Here is a 26,398-nt window from a genome sequence, read left to right on the forward strand (position 1 = left end):
TTTATCTGGACTGGGCCTAAAGTTTAACGTGGGCTCCGAACCACGGTCCTCAGCATTAAGCCTACCGACTGGCGACTGACCAACTTTAGAAATCATCCCAGAAGACATCCGGTCTTATCCAGCCTGGTTAGTGGCGTGATTGGGATCGGATCATTTTCCTTGTCGGATTTTACACTCTTGCCTAGAACATTCACAAATTTTAAACAACCATAAACATAAATTTACGACCATGCCCCAGTAGGATTCGAACCCGCGGCTATTGCAACAGTAGGAGGACCGTCCCATCGTCTTTACCACTGCGCCACCAAGCCGGCCCTTCTGGATGTTGAACACAAGTAATGGTTTGAAAAAGACCAATTTAAATTTGCATTGGCAAATACTTTAGGCAATACATACAAATTTCTACAGGTGGCTTCAAAAGCATATGAATTTAAACAAGTTCATGGTATCGTAAGACAATATTTGTCATACTGGCAAGCCTTAATAAATTCTGTATCAGAATCGGTTTCCCGATACACTTGTTATACCGATACGATCGTTTACCGATGCCTAGGACAATCACAAATATTAAAGAGATTGTCCTAGGCAAGAGTGCAAAAGGAAAATGATCACAGTCACTCCAGTAACCAGGCTGGGTAAGACCGGATGTCTTAATGACGATGACTTTGGTTCCGAGCCCACGTTCAACTAACTGTAGGTCCAGTCCAGATGAACCCCTATTTGGAAAAAGGAGAGTAATAATCTTGTTTCTTGGATTTCCAAAACTAAAGCTCACCATGATTCAACAACCTAGCGTGTGGAAAACAAGAGAAGAAAAATCGAAAAACCGCATGTCGAGGCCAAGTATTTTTCTGATTTTCATTTTTCACGAAATCCTTGATACAAAAAAAACAACAAAAATAACGTATTCTATTTCGCTTCAGTTCATCGGAATCACCTTTCGCGATTCCGACTTGTGTATCGGTTCCAGTGAAACCATATGTTCTAGTGAACAAATATGTTCGTCATAGAAAAAGCCAACAGTGTATTTTTAACCTGTTCCCACAACGCATATGTGTAGGATATTTTTTATATCGTTTTGTGAAATGGCCAGGACATGATATTATATTCGTCATTTTGTTGCAAGTGCTCAGTCCACGTGTTATCACTTATCGCTAAGCGTGCAACGATCAACAATACTGTCAGAGTATCAGAATTATTCAGTATTTTGTATTGAATTAATTAATAAAGTTGGATTAGTGCCGTTTACAGTTCGGGAAAGTTTAACGAAATACTAAGTGTTGCATTATCGGTGTAAATATGTGTTCCAGAGGAGTTAATTTGGATGTAGAGCTGGAGTTGAACGAGCTGTTGGTTAATAGTCCCAATTTTCTGCGAGTCAACTCATTTGTTGACGAGAATGGAACAGGTAGTGTACTTGTTTCCTTTAAATTAATTATCTTATTATATCATCGTGGTCGAAATTCTACCACAATTTATAAAGTTAACGCATTTACATTACTACATCAGTGAACATTCTAACAAAAGTATCATGAGGAAGATTATTCTCAAAACTGCAACAATTTTGGAGCATCAAATATGATTATATATAATTTTTATTTAATTTTATGTTATAATCTGTTTTTTTAAATTAATCTCCTAGGACGTCAACAATCTGCCCGTGGGCAATAAGTATTATTATATGATTTCCGTTATATGATATAACTATCCTGACGTGTAGAAGATCGTTTCAGTAAGTGATCTGCTGTACAAAATCTTATTCTAGATACTATTCTAACTTATTCTAAAGTATATCCTAAATTATTCTACCTTATTCTAGAGATTACTAAATCTCACTCTATGTGTCACTATTAATCAGTTCGTATGGCAATTTGCGTTCGAGCTTACGCACTTCACTGTCATCAGGCATATTTAACTGTTTGGCGAGTGCTTTGGGATGCACTAATAGTCTTTCAGAGTACTTCGCACTAACACTCCGAATCATACTCGTTATGGATTCTATGGGGATATCATGCTAAATCAATTTGTTGGACACGTAATATGGGGCATCGACGATGACTCGCAACACTTTATTCTGGAACCTCTGGAGGATATCTATGTTAGATTTGCTAGTAGTACCCCACAGTTTAATACCATAGGTCCAAATGGGCTTAAGTATTGACTTATACAGCGAAACCTTATTATCTAATGATGTTATAGTCATAAATATGTAATTTTAAATGAAGTAATACATATTTGTATATTAATTATATTTATTTGTAAGAATAACGAATACAATTAAGCATTTTATTTTTACGGTATAGAAACTTTATTAAAGTAATGTATTTATAATCATTAAGTGAACTCTCATTGGGTCATGAACATCTAAACATCTCAAAACTTGGGTCTATAAAGTAAATAACCAAAATAATTGATAACTTTTATATTTTATATATATTTTTCGCCTAAAATATATATTGAAAAACAATAAATTGAATAAAAAAAACAGACTTATTTGATAAAAGAATCCATTTGTGGTATATCGCAAGTGTAGAGTAGATAATGCATTGGTCCCAGTACACTTCCTTGTGGTACACCTGCTTTAGCTTCTTTTTTGTAGAGGAGTTTTAGCTTCTTCTTGTTTTACTCTAAACATTCTGATTGTAATGCACGATTTTAATAGTTCGGTGTGTTGTTTTGCTAACATTTTCTGTAGTTTATGAATAAGGCCTTCATGCCAAACCTTATGGAGGGCTTGTGCTACATCTAAGAATATAGCTGAGCATATTTTTTTTTACTTTCGTAGACTATTTTAATATTATCTGTTATTCTGTGGACCTAGTCAATTGTTGAGTGCTTGTTAATATAAACTCAAACTGGTGTGTTGGTATTAGGTTTTCTGTCTCATTAACGGATAGTAGTTGGCGGCTTGAACCATGAGTTACACAACTTAAAACTTGAAATCCATGTAGCAAGGTATTATGCCCGATGTTACAATTATACAATCGGATTCAGTCCACTTAGAGGTGCCAATTAAAACATTGGAAAAGAGTCACGTCTTGGACGTCCTATAATTTATTTTAACGACCAAAAAACGACATCTTCGTCTTCTACATAATTATCTTTCAGCGCATCAACTATAAGAAACGTTCAAGCGCTACGAATTTTATTAAAAAATTGGATAAATGGGTACCACGTCAATTAATCCAAGGGAACAAAACAATACGTCTTATAATTGTAAATTATCTGATTAGCATCAAATTGACCTATTTATTAATCGAGTGATTGCATGCGATGAAAAATTGATTAATTGTAATCGCTTTAGAAAGTCTGGAAATAGGTAGTGCGTGGTAAAGTTGTAGGTTGTTCGCCTCTTCTAAGGAAGCTTTTTAGATCCTTCGGTGTGGACCGGTCTTTGTTAGGTTTTTATTTTATTTTGTCATTTTTACATTTCGCGTGTTTATTCAGATTTTTTAGTTTTTTATTTTTCCAATTTAAATTTATTTAAAATAATCTGATCTGTATGGCACTGTTAATCAAACAATTATATCCGTTCTTTTTTTTATCTCAAAGTTAACACGAGAATGAATTCGTACATCTCTGTGTGTTATCATGAATAGAAAAACTGTCGAACTCATTTGACTAAAATAGTAATTACAATTTTCACAGTTGTTTGAATATGAAATAGTTCTGTGACTATCGACTGTTTTTAGTTGATAGTTCCCAACGCTAGTTATAATATAACATCTTTAGGCTTTAAGTTATCACAGTTGGGTAATAAATCTAGAGACGCACATTACAATGGTTTGAAGATACCTTTCGGATGAAAGAATATCGATACAGACTCAACGAGTTGTCAAAAATAGATGATAATAGTATAGAAAACCTAAAAGATAGGTAAATAGTACTACCTGATGCCAGAAGGGTTGGGGTGGATCGTCAACAATGGCGAGATTTGGTGAAGAAATTGGTCTGGCGATTAAAAGTATTAAATCCAATCCTTAGTAAATTATTTAATTAGTATTACAAACAGATATTTGTTATTTCCACAACCGTTGATTTTTATTTATCTAATATCTAGTTCTTTGACCTAAGAAAAATACAAAAATAAACTAGAACGGTCAGGCTTAGTATTTGTATTTTAATTATTTCTTAAAATAGTAATTTGTAATTGGTATGTCAAATACTTGAGGCTGAGGTATTTTGTAATTAGTATTTCAAATACGTTTCAAAATACGTTTGAACATAAATACATTCAGTACCCCAACATTAAGAAATGAGAATATATTGTAAATTAGTACCTTGAAATTAGAGAATTGATAAAAGGAAGACGAAAAACTGGAAGAGTTTGGCATAGAATTAGAAATGCTGTAATTAGTAATCAGACAAATCAAAAGATTAAGGAGTATAGATAGAGTTGCTTCGAAAAATATGTAAGTGAATTAAGCCCTGAGGCAGACAAAGATTACTTGCATGGAAAGCAACTCGGATGTTTAAAAGACCAATTGTTAGAGTACCGCCGAATTATTCGCACAACATTTAGCTAGCGCATTCCAACCGAACGATATAGAATTTACAATAGATACAAATCCTGTTTATCAGCTCGATGTAGCTATAAATATAATTTCTCCAATGGAAGTTGCCACAAAAAATTATTGAAAGGGTTATTGAAAGAGCTACCACGAGAAGCAATCATGTTGACATGCTTATTCAATGCCTGTTTGGAACTGAAACATGTTCAAGCCGATTCTTACTGACTATTTCGCGGTTACCTGCGATATCAAAATTATTTGAGAAACTGTTTTTAAAATGTATTAAAGCATTTATAGAAAGACCAGATTTCCAGTCTGAATTTCGAAATCATCACATAACAATCGACCAAGTGCACAGAGCAACATCAGTTGTTGAAAAGGCATTGGAACAAAAGGAACACTCGCCTGCAATATTTCTGAACGTCTCACTATCATTATCTTACAAATTGACCAAATTGCTACCGCGTAATTGCTGGCAGTTGCAGGAATTATGAAGAAAAGAGTCTCGCAGGAAGCGGCATTCTCAATACTTACCTATTTCGGCTAGAGTTCTCCAGAGTAGTATCCTGGGGCCACTCTTGTGTCTACTCTACACTGTTGATATCCCAGCAGCAACAGAATCAGTAATTTATATATTTGCCGACGACACAGTTATCATGGCAAAATGTATATATATATATATATATATATATATATATATATATCATGTATGTATATATCAGTCTAAGGCAAGTACAAATAGCAATCAACAACAATTGCAAATGGTCTAGCGACTGGAAAATACGTCTTAATAGCTCCAAATCTGTCCATGTTAATTTTGATTTACAGCGAAATGACAAAAACTTAATTATATCACTTGACGAATGTTCGATTCCTCTAGTAAAATCAACTCGGCGTCCATCTCGATGGTAGGTTAAATAGAAATATGACGTTAGGTAAGCAGAGCAGATCATATTCAAAGTCAAGCAACTGTACTGGTTAGTTCGAAGATATTCTCGACTTGACCTAAAAACTAAGAGATTGGTTTATTAGTCAAAAAGCCAATTGAGACCTATGGGGTGCAAATATAAGGTTGCACTAAAACATCATCATCATAGGTTGCTACCTATACAAGTGTTTGATTTTAACATTAGTTTAATTTTGTTTCAATTTGGGAAATACATGTTGATATATTAATCCCGTACTCACCTTGATCTATTAATGAAAGTACAACAGAATAGTAGTAAAAAATTAATTTGTAAATTAAGATCGTACTAAGCATCTAATATACGTTGTTATTAATAATAAAACATATTCTGTGATCTCTCGATAGCTTTCGTAAGTAAAATGGTGACTGCCAAATAAGTTAAATTGTCAAGCATCTTCGTAGTCAATTGTCATTTTATTGTTAAATGGTTATTTTCACATCAAAATTCTGTGTATTAACTAAGTTTATTGTTAAAGATGTTAAAGATGTACAATAACCGTAAATATCACAAAATATAATATTGAGAATTGTATATGTGTTTCTTTTTATTTTGTTCATAAATACTAAATAAAATTAAACATATACCTAATTATAGAAAAAAAACTAATTCATGGCATAATTAAAAATTATCGCACAATAACTACTAGAGCTCTTTTAAATACAGTAAATGCTTTACTTATTATTGAACGGAAATATTTTTTTAACAAAAAACGAGAGAGTAATCGAAATATTGCATATTATTGCCAAAAAAACAGGCAAAAGTATATTTCTATTTATCATTCACAATTTTAATCTTTTTACCCTATTACATTAACAATCTTGGAAAAATATCGTTCCAAAATGCTGCTATATTAATATACGATATATTGTTATTTAAAAGCAAACTACCAAAAAGATCATAAAACTATATATATTAGTTATATTACATATAAATCGATGTACGCATAAATTGGGTACATTTTTGTCAAGGTCGCGGCTAGGAGGACAGAGCCAGAACGTTAAAAATCAGTCGAATGAAACTAGTAGAACCAAAAATAGTAACTAAAAGTACACGACCGAAACAGTCGATAGTAGATAGTAACAAAATCAGTCGGAGTGAAAATAGCGACTGAAAACAGTCGACTGAAGCAGTCACCGGTAAATATCAGTCGAACCAAAAATAGCGACTGAAACAGTCGGTAGTAAAAAGTAGTTAATTACTAAACAGTCGATAGTCGATTTCAGTCGATAGTTCCTAACACTAATTACAACTAAAAGAGAGCCTAGAAAGAAGATTGGATATATTTTTTAAACTGTTACCTGAAATAAATGGAACCATTCCATGCCCTAGTTACAAAATGCGTTGGTTGCCAGAAAGCATCACAATGGATGAGAGGCAAAGAATTCAAAATGTTGCAACTTATGTCTTAGAGGCGAATTACAAAAATAATGTGATAATGCCTAGGAGTAACAGTAACAGGAATAGTAGTACTAGTAAAGAAGATGATCATTTCATTGTTTTTAGGGACAGTGATCAATCACAGACATCAAAAATGAAGTTAGAATTAGTCCGCTTCCTAAACTATAAAAGCGACGAGATTGAGCGCTATCCAAATGTAATACGATTTGACGCAAGTTTGTGTTTATCAGGACCTGTAGAAAGATTGTTTTCTTAAGCAGGTTTTATTCATTCCCCAACAAGTTGTTTGTCTGATGAGTACATGTTTTTTTTATTATTTAATTATTACATTGTTACTAGTCGTTTCCGTCTAACCTACAATTTGTCTTTATGACAACTTAAATCTGGGTATATAATTAGGTGGACCCGTCGGCCCTATCTCAGTCTCTGGTGAAATAATGTTTATACATGTCACTGCTGTATTTTTTATTATATGCACCTCACTACACAACATTACACAAGATCAGATGGTTTGATTCTTTTGAGCCTGTGTCCTGTTCTGGTGGTATCCAAAAGCTGCATTGGATCTTGATTTCTTGACTGATTCTGGGTATCTGAAGGTCTCGATGTTTATTAATGTAATCAGTCCTATAGTATTTGGATGCGCCCATAATACCTCTCAGGACATTGGTCTGAAAAATTTGTATTTTATTTATGTTACTCTTTGCAGAACATCCCCATAATTAAACTCCGTATGTCCATATAAGTTTCAGTATTTCCTTATATAATAGAAATTTATTATGTACTGATAATTGTGATTTTCTTCCAATTAGCCAGTACATTTTCCTATATTTCAATTCCAGTATTTTTATTTTCTTCTTTATATGTTCTTTCCAACGAAGTATTGCATCAAGATTCATTCCGAGATGTTTAGCGTTGTTGATAAATGGAATGATAATATTATTTAATGTTATTGATGCTTGTACGGTCTGTTTATAGGTAAACTGCACATGCACAGATTTACTTTCATTAATTTTTATTTTCCAAGCTTGTGTCCAATTATTTATATTATCACTTGCTTGTTGTAATTTTCGTGAGGCTTCTTCACTATTGTCTCCGACAGCTATAATCGCAGTATTATCAGCAAATGTAGCCATCGTAATATTCTCCGTTTGTGGTATATCACAAGTGTAGTGTAGATAAAGCATTGGTCCCAGTACACTTCCTTGTGGTACACCTGCTTTAGCTTCTTTTATTGTAGAGTAAGCTTCTTCTTGTTTAACTCTAAACGTTCTGGCTGTAATGTACGATTTTAGTAGTTCGGTGTGTTGGTTTTGGTAACATTTTCTGTAGTTTATTAACAAGGTCTTCATGCCAAACCTTATCGAAAACTAATGCTACATCTGAGAATATAGCTGAGCATAATTTTTTACTTTCGTAGGCTTTTTCAATAACATCTGTTATTTTGTGGACCTGATCAATTGTTGAATTCTTGTTAATAAACCCAAACTGGTGTGTTGGTGTTAGGTTTTTTCTCTCTGGTGAGTACATGTGATTAAATATCTAGCGTTCATGAAATCCTTCTTTTACTGATTAATAAGCGGGTTATTATTTTAGTATTTTATATTTCAAATAAAAATACTAAAATACTATATTTTATACTATGAAATACACAATTTCAAAATATTTTATATTTTGTATTTTAAATACAAGCGAGATAGCAATTTGTAATTTGTATTTTACGTAAAGTAAATCATGTATTTTGACCAGCTCTGAGAAAGGCTATCTTTTTTCGAACGTACGAGACGTCCACTACTGTCGGCGTATATGATAAATCTATCCTCTTTCGTTAGATATTAGGCAAGCAACCCGATGTTATCGAGAATTTCGCCATTCAGTTGGTCGCCGGCTACCATCATCAGTCGTCGTGTTCTTCTTGTTTTGTGTATGTGCTAGTTCGAGTGATCCGTCGTAATAATCGTTACCGTGTTGTTGGTGGCGTCTAGCATGTATTTCAATCAAGTTGTAGTGGAGTCTGATAAGGCGGCTAGTTCCGTAAAAGATTCAGGTATATAGCTATTGATTTTTAGTTTTACTTTAATAATAAGATTGTTAGATTTTCATGATTTCAACAAACTTTTTATTGACAGTTACATAATATAGTATATGACCGTTTAAGCGTAAAAAACAACATATATTCAATAGCCATCTTTCGTATCTGCACAAACATGCAATACAAAACCATTGCATGTTAAAATCATCATTAATTGTTATTAATTAATTAAACTATGACTCATAACAGCATTTCACCAATAACTCGATTCATTTAGATCACTGTCTTAATTTTGAAAATAATTGTCGATTATTTTTATAAAATTTGCTTTTCTCATAACTTCAGAGAAAATAGGACAACGGTATCAAGTTACATAATCTTTTTGGGCGACTAGAATTATGTTTTTGGAATAATTCATAATGGAAATGCTCGCTAATACTGTTAGTTCTGTTTTAGGTTTTGATTATTTCGTAAAATACGCCATGTTGTGGGTTCAGTGAGTCATTTTTAGGTGTTCTGCAACACTTCAGGTACCAGATTATTATATTCTTGTGAACAAGGACTAAAGCTCTTCTTTTGATTTCTTTTGAACCAACTTTTTTATGTTTTAAAACAATTCTATTGATAATGCTTCAGTTTTTTTTTTTTAATTTTAAGAGATTGTTTTATTATGTATGATCTAATAAATATGACTTTTTAAACAAAGTTATACTTAGTTATTAGAATAACATGCTTTTTGTTGCAGTTACCACAAAAGGACACTGTAATTGTTTTAAATGGATTGAAATGAATGGGAGATTTTTTAAAATTTGTTATTACATTGTTACTAGTCGTTTTCGATACAATTTGTAATAATGTTTATGTACTAACAACACTGCTATTTCTTTATTAAAAGCACCTCACAACACTACACTACACAAAATAATAAATAATGGTTTTATTATTTTGTAATGTAATGCTTCGATATTGGCGAGATGAGGATTGCGATTCTCTTGATTTACTGAGTGATTGTCTCGGTATAAGTAAACACTCCTTAGTATCTAGGTGCACTTACAATACTTCTAAGGACTTTGTTCTGGAAAACTTATATTTATATTACTTTTCGCGGAACATCCTCATACTTCAATTCCGCATGTCCATATAGATTTCAATACTTTCATATATAATAGCAATTTATTATATAACAGGTCAATTGAAAAGTCCCTGGCCTACCACAGTAAAACATATTTTTTGGCAAAATTAGTTTTTTTTTATTCAACAAAAAATTCCCTTCAAGGGTGTTACATTGATTATAGCAACTCTCCAACTTTTCGATACCATTTCTGTAGTACGATTTGTCCTTTGGCTCAAAATAGGCCTCAGTTTCGGCGATCACCTTTCATTCGACGAAAATTTCTTCCCAGCGAGCATTATTTTGACATCTGAGAACAGGAAATAGTCGCTGGGGGCTAGATCTGGAGAATACGGTGAATGAGTAAGCAATTCGAAGTCCAATTTATGGATTTTTGCCATCGTTTTCATTGACTTGTGGCACGGTACATTGTCTTGGTGAAGCAGCACTTTCTTGTTCTTCAAATGCGGCCGTTTTTCGGCAATTTCGTTCTTGAAATGGTCCAATAATGCTATGTAATAATCGCTGTTGATGCGTTTTCGCACGCTTTGGAGCAGGTTCATCGTGTGCAGTCCACTCGGATGATTGTCGATTGGACTTCGGAGTGAAATAATGGAACCATGTTTACTCCATTATCAGATATCGACGTAATAACTCGGGTTTATTACGCTTAATCATCTTCAAACACTGCTCCGAATCATCAACTCGTCGTTGTTTTTGGCCAAAAGTGAGTTCGCGCGGCACCTACTTTCCACAGAGCTTTCTCATATCGAGATATTCGTGAATGATATGATGTACACGTTCAGTTGATATCTTTAGAGTGTCTTCTATTTCATTCAATTTTAATTTATGGTCATTCAAAATCATTTTGTGAATTTTTTTAGTGTTTTCGTCAGTAACAACCTCTTTTGGGCATCCACTGTGTCCATCTTCGGTGCTCATTTCGCCACGTCTAGACTTAACATACCAATCCTTTCTGGTTGATTTTCCTATGACATTGTCCGGAAACTCGGCATCAAGCCGAGTTTTTGCTTCAATTGTATTTTTTCCCCTCAAAAAACAATTTTTTATTATCACGCGAAATTTTTGTTATCCATTTTTTTTCACAAAACAAAGGTTGCTTCATTCAAAATGCTATAAAGCTGTCAAATTTATACACGCATCCTTTGAGGGTTAGGGCTGACTAAAAACATATTAATTTAATTCCAGTAGCGCCATGTATGTGTCAGGTCGGGGACTTTTCAAATGACCTGTTACTTTAGTTGTAGGTTAAATAATTTTGGTTTATTATAGTTTCAAAGTAACTTTAGTTACATATATTTCAAACACTCATCAATAATATATATATACCGTTTTTAATAAATTATTTAAAAGCATATTACAGTTTTCTTACAATATTTTGTTATTTATAATTTTTCCATCTATTGTTTTTTAAGTGGCTAATTGAATCATAACTATCGGCCGTAAAAATAAATACAAATAAAAGTATAGCCCACAAGATATAACTTGTTCCCACCTTTCAAATTATGTGTGGATGCAATCCCAAAAAGCTCATTCTAAGCATAATATTTCGAGTCATTTTTTAATTTAATCAATAAAGGAATTAAATCATATTCAGTTGCACTCAATTACCTTTCATTTGAATTATTCAGTATCTTTAAAATATCTGCAAATGGTTTATTAATGAACAGAAATGAAAATGAAAGTTTGTTAATAAAATTATTGTAAGTCCTTCTTTCTTTGGCAAGGACTTTCGTGCAGTTCTTATTTTTCATTATTATTTTGACATTTTTTAACATTTTAATTTTATTTGCATTTTGAGAAAGCTATCAAATGAAAAACAGCAGTCATAGGAAGCAAATAATTATAATTGGAACCATCTGTCTTTAGACGAGTTATTCGCAACGTAATTATCTTCTGGAATATCATATAACTGCGTAGAACTCTTAGCTAAAATAGCTTCTTTTTTTTGAACTTTAAAATAAGTCATACTCTACCGTTCAAAAACTTGTGAACTTTCTTGTTCAAATTGTACTCATTTTTCTTATCCAGAGTCGTCTATTTCTTTTATAAGTCTTCATGTTAGTGTATGGAGCTTGATGGCCAACGATTCTATTTTCTATAAAGTTCATGCTATAGAAATTCAATAGCACGGAGATCTGCCTATTTTGATGGCCACCTTATTATTTTTAAAATTCCTTCCATTTAGTAACGGTAATTTGATAGTTTGATAGTTTCGATAACATTACAAGAAGCTTTTTTGTGTAATTTGGCCCATACAATATCATTTCTGGCGCAAATTACATATAGCACCCCGTTGATCAAGATAATTATGTTTCCTTTCTATCATTTTATACATTTACGAGCACTTGCGACTATTACCTGAACATCACAGAGTATAGTAAAGTCTTAACTAATAATAATAATAACTAATAATAACTACTCATAATAATTGAAATTGTATATCCATATTTAAAGTATTATGGTGAGTACAGACCTGATTATTCGGGGCGAATTTCGTAGGAAAATTGAAAATGCGCATGAGCAGAGCTGAATTCGGCGACGATTCGCGATGAACAGGTTTCAGAATTGGTTCAAAGCCGTAGTGCGCATGCACTTTGATTAGTTTCAGTGTTCGCCACCATGACTTTCAGCGCTTGGCGACGAACAGAACGCAGTTCCAGGAGCCGCGGATCTGGCCAACAAATTTTGAGCGAACGTGGGAAAAATTGGCGGGAATATGAATGACATGTTTTGGTTTCGAAAAAATAACCCTTTTTTTCCTGTAATTTAATTATTACTATAAAGATGTCTTTGAATGATAAATATGTGTTTTATATCTGTTAATGATTAATAATGATACACATAATTATATAAAAATCTCATTAAAACACGAAAAATTAAAATATTTATATTTTACCTGCAGGAATCTGAAATAACATTTAACGTTGATTTCTATTTTGCGAATGGTAATTTGAAAAAACGTGTCAAAATTATGAATTGTTTTTCTTATCTTTCATTGAAGGGAATTACATTTATTGATACTCTCCATAGTACAAAATTTGTGAAATAATATGGAAAAAGTATTTCACAACTGGTAAGGGAAAATATGTTTAATAATAATCCCATATAACATAACTGTTAACAACACGAAAATATTAAGTTTGCCATCTAATTTTATTTAATTCATAGAACAATGCAAACATTTTAAAATGTGACGAACACATCAACATGTAAAAATAACAACCCGTTAAACGCACTATGCTCAACAATTGCTTCTTTCCAAAAAAACTACCACATCTTCGACGTAAAAGTAAAACTCATTAAACACAGTGGTTTTAGAGACAGTCGCTTACCTATGTTATTCTTTACACAGCAAATATATCACTAGTTTCAAAGTGTTACTCCTACATTTTTTCCAAGATATGTTTCAAGTTTACTTTTTACTTTATAAGGACTGTGGCTCTTCCATCCAAATCATCTTGCACTTGTCAGCTTTTATTTTTCATACTTAGCCACTGTGCCTGAAATAATTTAAACCCAGTTAACACATAATTCACCTGCAAAATAGGAATAAACTATACACAAAATACATCATGCAGTAAATACAAATTCATATCTGTTTACATAATCACTGTTTATATAATTTCTGTCCTTATCATTGGATATCGACGGATGAATTGCTTGATGGCTCCATTTATACATTTTGTGCCACCAAATAAAGGTAATATTCTTAACTTAAGGTTTTATTATGCCTACTTCATAGTGATTTTGGATAATTTTTAATCGTTACAGAATTGTAAATGTTTGAAATCTCATGATTCTATAAATAGAATATATATGCCGTATATACATAAGAGTTTTATGTTATTGAGTTGAATTTCAATATTATTCGTATTTTCTTCCTTATCATAACTTTGTTTATTATGTTACCAGCAATACTTAATAATACATAATACTATAATAATAATACATAATACTATAATAATAATACATAATAATTTGATATTCTTTTAAAAAAACGATTAGACGTTTAGCAATAAACATTGCCTTTTAGGAAAAGAACACTACACGTACCGTCGAAAAACGATTCACAAGACATTTTATTTTGGCATTCCATTGTGAAAAGTATGGTTATTAACCAAAGAATACGGAGTTCCGAGCCAAACGATGAAAACCATCAAACGATTTCTGGAGACCGAAATTTTCCGAGAAAAACCGAACGAACCACAAATTGATTTCGATCACCGCGAACGGAGGGATTTTCGCCGAATCTTCGCGCAGGTTCTCGCGCAGACCCTGATTAGACCAGCATTACATTACATTCAATGTCAAAGCAATGTCTTAAACGGCCAATTCTAAGAAATAATTGTCGGTGAATGACCTTTGTAGTTATTAAACACGTGTCCCGGACTATATTCAAAGTAAGGGATTAATCGTAAGAAAAATCAATTGATAAAAAACACAAGCACAGTGATAGGCCGGCTTAGTGGCGCAGTGGTAGCCTCGGATTCGAATCCTGCTGGGGCATGGTCGTAAATTTATGTTTGTGATCGTTTAAAATTTGTAAACGTCAGTAACCAGGCTGGGTAAGGCCGGATATCTTCTAGGATGATTTCTAAAGTTGGGCACTCGCCAGTCGGTAGGCTTAATGCTGAGGACCGTGGTTCCGTAATATTGCAGTATTTTTTCTGTCAACTAAAAATAGTGTATTTACGATATAACATCTATTACGTAAAATTAACTAACAGTTGATTTAAAATACATATGTCCAAAGTTGAATATAATACCATATAAACAATGTTCTTTATTTATTATTACACAATATTTCTTACTACTTAAATATATAATAATCGATTATATGATTACTAGAATTCAGTCAGAACCAGAAACAGCAATTAAGACTACACACTAATTATATTTAAAACATAGTAAACAATATACGGCCATTGACTGGTGACTGTAAAACATAACTTTTACTTTACTGTTGTCCAATTTTGCAGAAAAATGAAAGCAGCGTTACTAGCAATAGACCTGTAGTAATTTATTTAAAAGATTGTAAACTGTGGTTATTTATTTATTTATGAAATAGATAGATTCAGATAGAGTTATTCAATGCATGGTAACTATTATATTTGATGTTCTTTAATGAAAATATAACAAGAAAAAACATATACCATAAATATTTTAAATTTTTTGAGATAAAGTTATTTTAATTATTAGAACAATAATGAACACAATTAGGTAGTTTATGTTTTACGATTTAGAAATATATATTAAAAGAATGTACATACAATCATTAAATGAATTATTGATTCTTAAAATATTATTCTTAAAAATTAGGTCTATAAAGTAAATAATCAAAATAATTGATAAAAGTTTTAAAGAATAAAATGTATAGTTTTATACATATTTTATTGCTTTAGTTGCTAAAGCTATTAGAATTTACCAACGGTTTAAAATATTTATCAAATTACTGTGAATAATTCACTATTTGTCCTCTCTGGTCCTTCTATCCAAATTATGTAGTTAGTTTAATTTTATCTGCCTATTTTCATTACCTAATTCATGTATTCATATAATATTTATCTTTTATCAATATTTCCCACCTGAAATGTTCATTGAAAAAGGATAAATAATCTAGATTTACATGATAAGAGAACAATTCCTTTACCTAAATTTTGAATTAAAAGTGCAGTGTTCTTTACTTTTTTTTCACTTCTTCGACCTTTATAACAGTGTTTTTTTTGTGTCATTAAATTTATTTATTTATTTTGTTTATTTACTGTTTTATAAATTGTCTTGTGTCCTACAATGGAACTAATAACTTGGCAAACGAGGAATTAAAATTTTACGAAGCTATTTTATAATTGTCAGATTATTTCCAATATTGATTTTAACTCTAATAAAACCTGAAGTAGGTTAGAAATTAATATTAATTACATTTACAGAAAAACCTTAACTTTTACAATTACTTTCAGTACACCGATACTATGTCTCCATAACCAAACAAACACAAATTAAATGGAATTCTTAAAATTGGATTGATTAATAATTAGTGATGATTAAATTAAAATGTGATAATAAAATGTAATTCTCATATGTGTGAGAATAGTTGTTTATTTATTAGGCAGTTAATCCTATCCCAATTCAAGAAGTTTCAGGCTGTAATGTAATGATGAATATTCTGCTTTGTACGAAATATGCCCCGGTGGGATACAGAGCAGCGTACTGGGACTAGTGAGGACACAATGTCATCTAAGTAAAATAGAGAGATGGTTTAACAAGTGTAGTACAAAGGCAAACCAAACCAGGTCCAGTCATATTACTTCGTTGTATTCCGCCAGTAAAATGATATAGCGAAAATATCCTAAAAGAGGAACATGCAAAATACTTGGATCGTAGGTTAACTTGGCAGAAGCACATCTAGATTAAGTATAAACAACTCGATAGCAAACTCCGTAATGTAGATTGGTTAACAGGTCGCTATTTCCGAGAGCAAAACAACGAGAACAAAATTATGGTATTCTGTCATGATCAAGCTAATGTGGACATACGGCATTCAATTATAGTATACAGAAAGCAACATCAGTATTGAAATATTATAAAGATTCCGGAGCAGAATTTTAAAGAACATGCTGAATATTACTCAAAGCACAAGCAAAATGAATATCGAGCTCACTATGAGATAATATGAGATCAGTGAAGCAGGAAATAAATCACTGTAGCATATAATATCAGAGACTTACCGAACAAACAAATGGGCTGACATTGACACTAAGTGGAGACAACACGTGAGGTTCAAGAGATGTGACGTCTCCCATCTTAGCAACACGGATTGAAGTTCTCTCATAATAAAGGCAACAAACAGTTTAGAACTTGGCGAGCACAGTGGCTGATGAGACAGATTGGATATCCATCCATTGATTAGACAACTAGCGGTCAACAAGATCTAGAAATGTTCTAGAGACTGGAAAATACAGCTTAATAGTTCCAAATATGTCCATATTAATTTTGTACAGCGGCGTATTGACAAAAACTTAATTATATCACTTGACGGATGCCCGATTCCTTAAATGGAATCAGCTAAATACCAGAACAATAGTAATAAATTACTTTGTGAACTAAGATTGTATTAAGCATATCGAATGTAAGATGTAATTAATAAAAAAAAAATATGGTAGATTCGGTGCATTTAAAATCTTCATATTCACGATATGTTTATATTGTAAAAAAATACACATCTTTTATAAAAGAAATACATTTTCTAATACAGTTGTCTGGCTGTTCTAAATTATAAAAGGGACATATACATTGACTTATTTCAATGCATATACAATAACTGCTGTTTTGATAACGTAGAAGCAGGAAAAGGAAATGGGGATTAATTATACGACTTCTTTTATTGTCAAATTTGAATCCATTAGAATCACGTGCTCAAGGTGCGACAAGCCTTGCATATTAGTCAAGGTTTATTAGTTTTAATACGGATTTGTTTGTTGTCTGCTAATTATTCTTTATTTAGAATCGAAAGAGGATGTTTTTTATATTAATTTGATAATAAGGTATTGCTGTATAAGTCTATACTCAAGCCTATTTGGTCATATTGAATCCAACTATGGGGTACCGCTAGTAAATCTAATATATGCATCATTCAGCGGTTCCAAAATAAAGTGTTGCGGGCCATTGTTGATGCTCCGTACTATGTTTAAAATAAAGTGATACAATGCGATATTCCTCTAGAACCTATAACGAGTGTAATTCAACGTGTTTGTGTGAAGTACTTCGCAACAGTGTCAGTGCATCCCAATGCACTCGCTAATCAGCTAAATATGCGACGTGATAGTGAAGTGCGTAGACTAAAACATTTAACAACATCTCATCTGATTATTCGACATATGTAGACTTTAGAATAAGACTAATTAATTAAGATAATATTTTATACAGAAGATTGCTTAATGAAGTGATTTTCTACATGCCATGTATATATAATATAGACATAAGAAATACTTATTGCCAATAGGGCAGATTGTGGAATCACGAAGAGTAATAATAAAAAAAATATTAATTTGCATCAATATATTCATTAACATAGAAATTTAATATTTATAATAATTTATATTAATTTTTTAATAATTATTCAAACTATTTTAATAATTATATTTTATTTTGTGTCATTTTGTGAAACATTAAGACAAATATTTTTTGTAACATCATAAATTAACTATAAAGTAGGCCTTAAAAATAAATATGATGTTGAATGTTGCATCAAAATACAACACTAGGGGTGTTGGCAACCGAAAAAAATATCGATATTTCAAGTTATAATATGTATTTAAAAAATATCTATATATCGTTACCGATATTTAAAAAAATAATAATAAAAATTGTGAAATATTAGCCTAAAAATATATATTTTAAAAATTAGTAGATAGATCCTTAAAATTAAGTACTACTAGGGTTACTATTTATATTTCGGGAATAGGAACAAAAAAGTTAAGCTGCGAATATATTTTTATTGTTTTTCAAAGTACTCGCCAAGATGATGGATACACTTTTGCATACGCTTAAACTAATTTTCAAAGCATTTATTCCATTCCGAATGAGGTATCTCCAAAACGTGATTTTTGAACGCTTCAATAGCTTCTTCAGGCGATGAAAATCGTTAATCACGCCGTTTATTCTTCACGGATGGGAACAAAATGAAGTCATCGGGTTAAATCAGGGCTGTAGGGCGGATGACCTATCAATTCGATGTTTTGAGTACTCAAATATTCTCTTGTTTGAGCCGTTGTGTGAGAGCTCACATTGTCATGATGAAGAACAATTCGGCGTCTCTTGTTTGTTTTTCTTATTTCACCGAAGACTTCCGGAAAACTAATGGTTGTGAATCAGAATTTACTATTCTACGATCCTCTAGAGATAATGTTGCAATATGACAAGTTTTCCCGAAGAAACAGACCACCTTTTTCGTTGAAGTGCTTCGTGCGCGAACAACTTCTGTTGGATTTGGTTCATCTTGGAACACTCATACGCGCGATTTTATAAATGTCTCTCGAAGCACCGCGATTGAATTTCTTAACCATTTCTTTGCACCAATCGACACGAGCCTTTTTTTGAATGATCGTCAAATTGTGTGGGATCCAACGCGAACATAACTTTCTGCACAGCTAAGTGTTCATGTAAAATCGCATATATGCTGGTAGAATTAATGCTTAGGGATGTCTCAATCTCACAATAGGTGACATGACGATCTTGCTTAATCATTTCGCACACAGCATCGATGTTTTCTGGCATAACAGCCGATTTTGGGCGACCTTCACAATACTCGTCGGACAGCACTCAATGAACCCGCCCAAAGCGTGGAAAAACGCAACACTCGTCTGAATAATTTTCATTGACTACCTTGAAAAAGGATGGGCCATCAACAGTGACTATTACATAGCGTTATTGGACCATTTGAAAGACGAAATGGTCTAAAAACGGTCGCATTTGAATAAAAAGAAAGTGCTGCTTCACCAAGACATTGCACCGTGTCACAAGTCAGTAAAAACGATGGAAAAATCCATGGATTGGGCTTCGAATTGCTTCCTCATCCACCGTATTCTCCCGACCTGGCCCCCAACGACCATTTCCTATTCTCAGATCTCAAATAATGCTCATTGGGAAGAAATTTTCGTCGAATGAATAGGCGCTCGCCGAAACCGAGGCCTATTTTGAAGCAAAGGACAAATCGTACTACAAAAATGGTATCGAAAAGTTGTATAATCACCCTTGAAGGGAATTATGTTGAATAGAAAAAAACTAATTTTGCCAAAAAAAATTGTTTTACTATGGTAGGGGGACTGGGGACTTTTCATTAACCTGTTAAATATGTTTCCATTTTATTTGGTAACAGATAAATGAACAAATTTAATAGGGAGTCCTACAAAGCAAATGAGGCCTAACCTCAAATTTGATCAACAGTTTTATTTACTCCGATATTATCTTTAGAATGATGAATTAAATTAAAAGTAGGTGAAATAGTAAATACGTAAATTAGAATGTTATTAGATAACCGATGTTCAGATATGCCGGTTAGGCGCCTTGCAATATTTATTTTAACCACATTTATTCAGTTTTCTCTACCTTGTTATTTCTCCAGTTCGGTTTTCTCTGCCTTGGAACGAACTTACACAACTTGTTTAATTTTTTTTTATTTTTTAGGGTTTTCTCTCTAGGTATTAGCATGTATTTTGAATAGCGATATCTATTGGGGAAGGTGAGAAATATCAGTGTAAACAATTCCTAAGCAACCTAACCTAACCTAACTGTTAAATGGGCTTAACATTTTTCTATATAAATTAGTGTTCAGTTTACAACAGTAGTTGTGTTTTTTTCGGTATACAATTTTATTTTTAACCAACTTCAAAAAGGAAGAGGTTCTATGTTCGACTGTATATTTTTTATGTATTTTCACCGATTTATCCGTCAATTGTGGACCAATTTTGAAAGTTCTTCTTTTATTCGAAAGAGTGAACTTCCGAGTTGGTCCCGTTGGAACCAATTCAGGATCTGATGATGGAATCCTGGGAAATCGATGAAATGAAATTGTGAATCAATGAAAGCAGTGACCGGATCGCTATGCCCTTCAGGGGATTTTGAGGAGCTTTTAGTAAGGGCTTGATTACCAAAGACGTTCATTGAAAAATTCGTTAAGTTTGGTTTTTAAGCACTAATCATATCATATGGGAAGCCGTAGAAATATTGCAGTCAATTGTCTCTATGGTGTAGTGGTTAGAGCGTTCAGCTCACAGTTCATCTTCTCCTCATCTCCTAGGCTAGGTAGTGGACCCCGGGGCCTGAAGCGTTCCTTATTTTCAATCATTATTTCTATATTCCTATTTTTCCTCACATGGGTTGCAACTTTACTTGGCCTATCCATTATAATGCTTAATAAAATAACTACGTAATTTATAATTATTGATCTAATAATATTCACTTACGTGATATTGCAATATATTCAAAAATTTGCGTCACTTTTAAATACCCAATATCGAATTAAAATAACAGACAAAATGAATCTGCGATAGGCAAATTAACAAACATTTTAATATAACAACTCGCTATCTTTGGAATTACAATATTGAACAACAGACAACGGAAGAAAATAAATACTAATAATAATATCAATAGATAAAACAAATCATGCGTCATTTCTACAAGGATGTTGGATAGATAAGGACGTTTGTATCAAAGAAAATCATAATATTTTGTTATATAATATTCAATCTTGTTCATTTGATTACGAAGTTTAATTTCAATGAAATATATAAAAAAATATGTAGTATTTTTAAAATTGTTTATTATGTCTGTTTTTAACTATATTCTTAAAGTCATTTGTTTATCAAACATGGTTTATCTGGATTGGACTTATTTTACTGCTTAACGTGGGCTCTGAACCATAGTCCCTCAGCATTAAACGTAACAGGTCAATTGAAAAGTCCCCGGCCTACCATAGTAAAACACATTTTTTTATTCAACATAATTCCCTTCAAGGGTGATACACTGATTATAGCGACCCTCCAACTTTTCGATACTATTTTTGTACTACGATTTGTCCTTTGCTTCAAAATAGGCCTCAATTTCGGCGATCACCTCTTCATTCGACGAAAATTTCTTCAGCGAGCATTCTTTTGAGATCTGAGAACAGGAAGTAGTTGCTGGGATAATAAAGATCTGGAGAATACGGTGGATGAGAAAGCAGTTAGAAGCCCAATTCATTGATTTTTGCCATCGTTTTCACTGATTTGTGACACAGAGCATTGTCTTGGTGAAGCAGCACTTTCTTTTTCTTCAAATGCGGCCATTTTCGGCGCTTTTGTCCTTCAAACGGTCCAATCACGCTATGTAATAGTCGCTGTTGATGGTCCTTCCTTTTTCAAGGTAGTCAATGAAGATTATTCCATGCGCATCCCAAAATACAGACGCCATAACCTTGCCAGCGGACTGTTGCGTTTTTCCACGCTTTGGAGCGGGTTCATCGTGTGCAGTCCACTCGGATGACTGTCGATTGGACTTCGGAGTGAAATGATGGAGTCATGTTTCATCCATTGTCACATATCAATGCAAAAACTCGGGTTTATTACGCTTGATCATCTTCAAACACTGCTCCGAATCATCAACTCGTCGTTGTTTTTGATTAAAAGTAAGCTCGCGCGGCACCCACTTTGCACAGAGCTTCCTCATACCCAAATATTCGTGAATGATGTGATGTACACATTCACTTGATGTCTTTAGAGTGTCTGCTATTTCATTCAATTTCAATTTACGGTCATTCAAAATTATTTTGTGAATTTTTTTAATGTTTTCGTACATTATTTTTAGTTTAATGATGTTTTTATGAAGTATTCTTTTATTTTATTCTTTTATTTTTATTTATTTTCATGAACTTATATACTTGAATGGAGTATAACTATTTTGTATGATAATTTATTTAATTTTGTTTTCAGGCAATGAGAGCCCATCATCGTTTACTGGGAATAGCCAATTTCCTGAGACCGAATCAGAGCTGCCCAACGAAATATCGGCACCCTACGAGGTACCTCAATTTCCCATCGAGCAGATTGAGAAGAAATTACAGATACAAAGACAGTTGAATACAAAGTAAGTACCACGTACTAAATTAACTACCTGTACTAATTAAGCTTACTTTAGTAATTATCACGCGCTCTTTATTACGATTTTACTTAATAAATCAAGTAACAAGGAAGTTTTAGTTATTTTTATCAATTAAATCTATTTGTACCAGTGTAAATAACTGTTAAACAACCTATCTTTTCTGTTAAATTCAATCGAAATCCATCGAACACTTCTAGAGGATTATTATAATGTTGCTCCATCATATATCAACTGTCGGTTTTTGTTTTGATGATTTGAAAGTGGTGATTGTTTCAACTAACAGCCTGGAGCATCAAACATTTTCTAAGACAATCAAATTCAAAGTTTATTGGACGAAAATTCAGCTCTCAAACTCTCAGAAACTTTTCAAGTAGCTTAGAAGTTAACGAATTCACTGTATACAAACGTTTACGTGTGATGGGAAAGATCCAATTTTTCGTCAAATTTTTTAACAATCAATTAATTGATAAAAGTTATTAACTATCAAACTTGATACCCCGCCCGTTCAATATTTAGGTACCCGGGTACCCACTAAGATTAATGTATATGAACGACGGGTTTATACACACTTCAGAGACTGCTTATTAAAGTATTTAATTAATTTGACTTTTAAATTGATAATAGACGATATAGTTTGTAATTTTTTTATTTAAACATTAATTAAACAATAATTCTTATTATAAACAATAACAATAATAGTAAGTAAGAAATACGTAACTTCGTTTTATTTTATTTTATTTTATTTTATTAATATCATTTTCCATTCTTTTACTATTTATTTATTTACATTATTTTGTTTATTATGATACAGTGCCATATAAAAATTACGATGTACATAAAATTATATCGTACATCCTTCACATGTCGTGGTTGTAATACAGCGTTCGTCACAAATAGGGTTCTCACATACCGAACATATTTTTCTAGCTTTGCGACGTTTTTTAAATTCACTTTGGAGACATTCATAGCATACACCAGTAATCTTTTTTCTCCCAGTTGAATCGAGCTGCATCTGAGGTGTCAATGATACAGATGTTGTTCGCTGATGCGCATTCGGATTGATAGCTCGAATAAGAGATTCAATCGCCACTTTCCTTGAGAATTTTGCCTCATAATTTGTGCATTATTCGGACGACTTTCAACGAATAGAATACATAGGCTCTCTGTCCAATTGCCGATAAAATAATCGTCCTGCATACGATTTTTAACAATCATTTAATTATTCTCATAATACAGAATATATGATGCAGGGCAGGCAATATCGAGAATATTGTAACGAAAATGCCAAAGGCCACATTTGAGTTGTTCTTTTTGTAGAATATCTACCAAGCATTTTATCCATCGTGTTTACTCCAGCTGGTGGTCTAACCAGTTATAAAACTCAATAATTTCTGTTTTTTTCTTTACACTATCACTAGTTTTAGCTTCATGATGCATTGATCATAGTATAATTACTACCTTGTTTTTTTGGCAGATACATAGGGTAACTTTTTCATGAAAGCAAAACACAGCGGATAATTCTTGTCGCGTTTTTGATACAGCCATTGCTGGTGGATTGTATGCTTTATTTTTCTTTTTCAAATTGTCAAGTTCCAAGATAGTAAAAATTTTGCCAGTGGAAGAGTAGTGAAGAAATTATCCATTGTAATGTTTCTACCGGATCCTCTATACGGTGCCACCAAGTCTTTGACAACTCTTTCACCAAGGTTTTTCTCATGACGATCTTTCGATTTTCCGGTGTAAAGCTGTCCAGTAAGTGGATACGAATTTTCAGCATCACATATCCACCACACTTTAATTCCATATTTAGTTGGCTTTGAAGGAATATACTGAGTGAATCTAGTTCGACCTCGGTATGGATAAAGTTGCTCGTCAATTTCCAGGTATTCTGTTGGCTTATAATGTTTTGCTAAATTACTATTCAACATTGTCCAAATGTCTCGTATTGGAGCAACTTTATCATTCTCCAAGCGCTGAGATCGAGAATTGGCATAGGACTATAAACTGTGTCCCTATAGCTATTTAGCCAGTTTACACATCATTTTTTTTTCAGTACACTAATGACTTGCACATCTGCCATGCTATAGGTGGGTACCCGGTAGTTGAACGAATGGTGAAAGTTTGGTCAGTGACCGGACGGCTAAACTGATGTGAAGAATAATCGGAAATAGTTCAGTGTAAAAGTTAGTCAGTTTGTTTTTTAGCACTAACCATATCATAGGGGACGTCGTAGAACCATTATAGGCAACTGTTTCTATGGTGTAATGCTTAGAACGTTAAGTTCACACGCGGAGATCGCGGGTTCGATTCCCAATAGGGCAACAATTTTATTTGTTCTAGTTTGGAACATTTGTCGGCGGGTGAGTGACCTTTTGTTGTAGTTCTGGTTGGGTTAGAACATTTGTCAAATCATCTAGACTAGGTAATCATCTAGCAGACCCGGGGGCCAGAAGCAATCCTTAATTTTAATCATTGATTATTTATTCCTATTTTTCCTCATATGGGCTATACTTTTATGGATAGCCCAACCATTGTAATATTTAATAAAATAACTGCGTATTTTATTGAGTAAATATCTAACACTAAAAAGAGAAAAATATAATATTTTTAACAAAAAAATTGAACCGACTTTACGAACAAAACAAATCTAATTTCTTGCTCGGCACTGACTTCAAAGTGGTTAGTTAGTAGCACATATTGTATTTTAAAATGTTTTTTTTTTGTGTCAAAAATCTAAGTTTGATTATTTTTTACCTTTTAGTGAGTTTCTTCTGTATTTTTTACAATCAGTTTTTGTTAAAATATTTTTTAGAATAGAATGGGAAGGAAAATAATGTCTGGTTCTAAAACAAATTTACAAATTGCGATGTATTGCCTAAACCAAATATATTGATGACGTGAGTTCATTGTTATTTCGAAGAGACTATATGCTGTTTGAGTTTGTTCTTCAACTCGGCATTGCACCATAATGGAATAATTGTATTTCCAAAACCATTTAAGAGAAAAATACTCCTAGATAGCCAGCTTTGGCTGCAATATCGATGACTGTTTGTGATAATTTTTTTTTCATTTTTAGATATCACTTCCAATCTGATACAGATATGAATAAGGCAATTATTAATTTTGCCTATAAATTTATTTTATTTTGTTTTTGTGTGGATAAAAAAGCATAGAACGTATCTTATCACATTCGGAATACAAAGGAACTGTCCGATTAAACTAACGTACCCTGTTGCTGTACAAACAAAATATATGAATAAACTGGCACCAACGCGGTGGTACCATTCTGCGTTTTATTCTGACTGGGTACTTTTATTCAGAGGACTGTTACAAGCTGTTGAAGTAAAATAGAATGAATGTATCTCGTCGGTATGTAGCACTATTACATATATCGAAATCAGTTAAAAGTGCATCACTCTGAAGATGGATAAAAAAAAGGAAGATAAAGTTGATTTTCTAAATAAAATTTAAAATTCAATATCCAGAGAGGAAGTTATTAATCACGCTAGAACCAACTTTATTATCAGTTGTGAATCTCACTATATGATTGTCTCATCTTCGTCATCACCTGCATCGCATCAATGAATCGTAATTCAGAAATAGATATTGTATGCTTGCATATACTCTGTATGTTTTTTTCGCTTTAAAAATTGTAACTATATATTTTCTAAAAAATATTCCATATCGAAAGAATCATTTTAGTTGGTCTAATAGATCC

The 26,398-nt window shown here is 32.6% G+C and overlaps 1 protein-coding gene and 1 long non-coding RNA gene across 12 annotated transcripts in view; both read left to right on the forward strand.

Moving 5' to 3' along the window:
* Window positions 1-26,398, forward strand: part of AMPdeam (AMP deaminase) — a 93,216-nt gene that overhangs the window by 12,141 nt on the left and 54,677 nt on the right. For 4 of the 11 annotated variants that reach the window (XM_076411182.1, XM_076411184.1, XM_076411187.1 and 1 more), the window contains exon 2: window positions 22,512-22,665. In XM_076411182.1, coding sequence (XP_076267297.1) covers window positions 22,512-22,665 — 154 coding nt within the window. Of the gene's footprint in view, window positions 1-1,020; window positions 1,409-8,753; window positions 8,925-22,511; window positions 22,666-26,398 lie in introns of those variants that run through there. The other 7 variants (XM_076411183.1, XM_076411185.1, XM_076411190.1 and 4 more) reach the window with 3 other exon arrangements.
* On the forward strand, window positions 2,892-6,081 carry LOC143200663 (uncharacterized). Its single transcript, XR_013006769.1, has 3 exons — window positions 2,892-4,018; window positions 4,061-4,891; window positions 5,234-6,081. It is a non-coding gene; the product is annotated as an uncharacterized LOC143200663 (long non-coding RNA).

Source organism: Rhynchophorus ferrugineus, unplaced genomic scaffold, assembly GCF_030347505.1.
Source record: "Rhynchophorus ferrugineus isolate W39M unplaced genomic scaffold, kcgeb_rfMv2 rfM8, whole genome shotgun sequence".
NCBI classification, from domain to species: Eukaryota; Metazoa; Arthropoda; class Insecta; order Coleoptera; family Curculionidae; genus Rhynchophorus; species Rhynchophorus ferrugineus.